Source organism: Microtus ochrogaster, unplaced genomic scaffold, assembly GCF_000317375.1.
Source record: "Microtus ochrogaster isolate Prairie Vole_2 unplaced genomic scaffold, MicOch1.0 UNK74, whole genome shotgun sequence".
Taxonomy (NCBI): Eukaryota; Metazoa; Chordata; class Mammalia; order Rodentia; family Cricetidae; genus Microtus; species Microtus ochrogaster.
Window position 1 is genome coordinate 1576905 of NW_004949172.1, and position 837 is coordinate 1577741.

At 45.2% G+C, this 837-nt stretch overlaps 1 protein-coding gene across 1 annotated transcript in view; it reads right to left on the reverse strand.

Moving 5' to 3' along the window:
- Positions 1–837, reverse strand: part of LOC101996958 (cytochrome P450 2B2-like) — a 27959-nt gene that overhangs the window by 4682 nt on the left and 22440 nt on the right. Inside the window, exon 10 of the mRNA XM_013354848.2 lies at positions 5–91. Coding sequence (XP_013210302.1) covers positions 5–91 — 87 coding nt within the window. The remainder of the gene's footprint in view (positions 1–4; positions 92–837) is intronic.

Consider the following 837-nt stretch of genomic DNA (forward strand, 5'->3'; position numbering starts at 1 on the left):
GGACTGGACACAGAGAAGTTCTGGAGGATGGTGGTGAAGAAAAGGAACAATTCGTTGCGGGCAATGCCTTCACCAAGACAAATGCGCTTTCCTGTGGGCACAGAGAATGAGCCATGTGAGCCCCAGGTGAGTATACAAACTTCAGACTGTCCCTTCCGTAAACCCAGACAACTCTGTCCATTGCAATGGAGAAGAAAGAGTTTGACCCTTAATCTGAAATTCAAGTGAGAATGGAAGGCAGCCTGCCATCAATCTTGAGGACATGAGTTCACCCCCTGGACCCACATGTTGCAAGGAGAGAACAAATTCCCACAGTCTGTCCTCTGTCATAAACATATATACATCCTCCATAGTGCACATGTATATGCATGCCAACATATATGCAATAATTCAATCATAAAATGCAAGCCAAATTGTTGGTGAATATCTCCTGGTCATTTCTTACAGATTTCTAGGTTTTGCTTATTATCAGAGTCCTTTGTTTCAGAATTGTAAGAACACAAGAGAGTAGGAACAAATGTGCATGTGTAAACATGTGTATTGTAACATCTTTAATGTTCCCTCCTTTATCACATGGGGAGATTGGTCCCCATCTCATTGGCTGCCCTGAAGGTGAAGGTGCTGTTTACAGAGACTCTTAGACCAACAACTGAATGGCATTAAGCGCCCTAGATGAGCCAGTCATGGGGGCACATGCCTGCAAGTGCACTTGGAGGATTACAACATGAAGATGATGTACATACCAAGAGCTCTCTGTCTGCCCCCTGCCTCTGTCCCCCTGTCTCTCATCTCCTGTCCTCTCTCTCTCTCTCTCTCTCTCTCTCTCTCTCTCTCTCT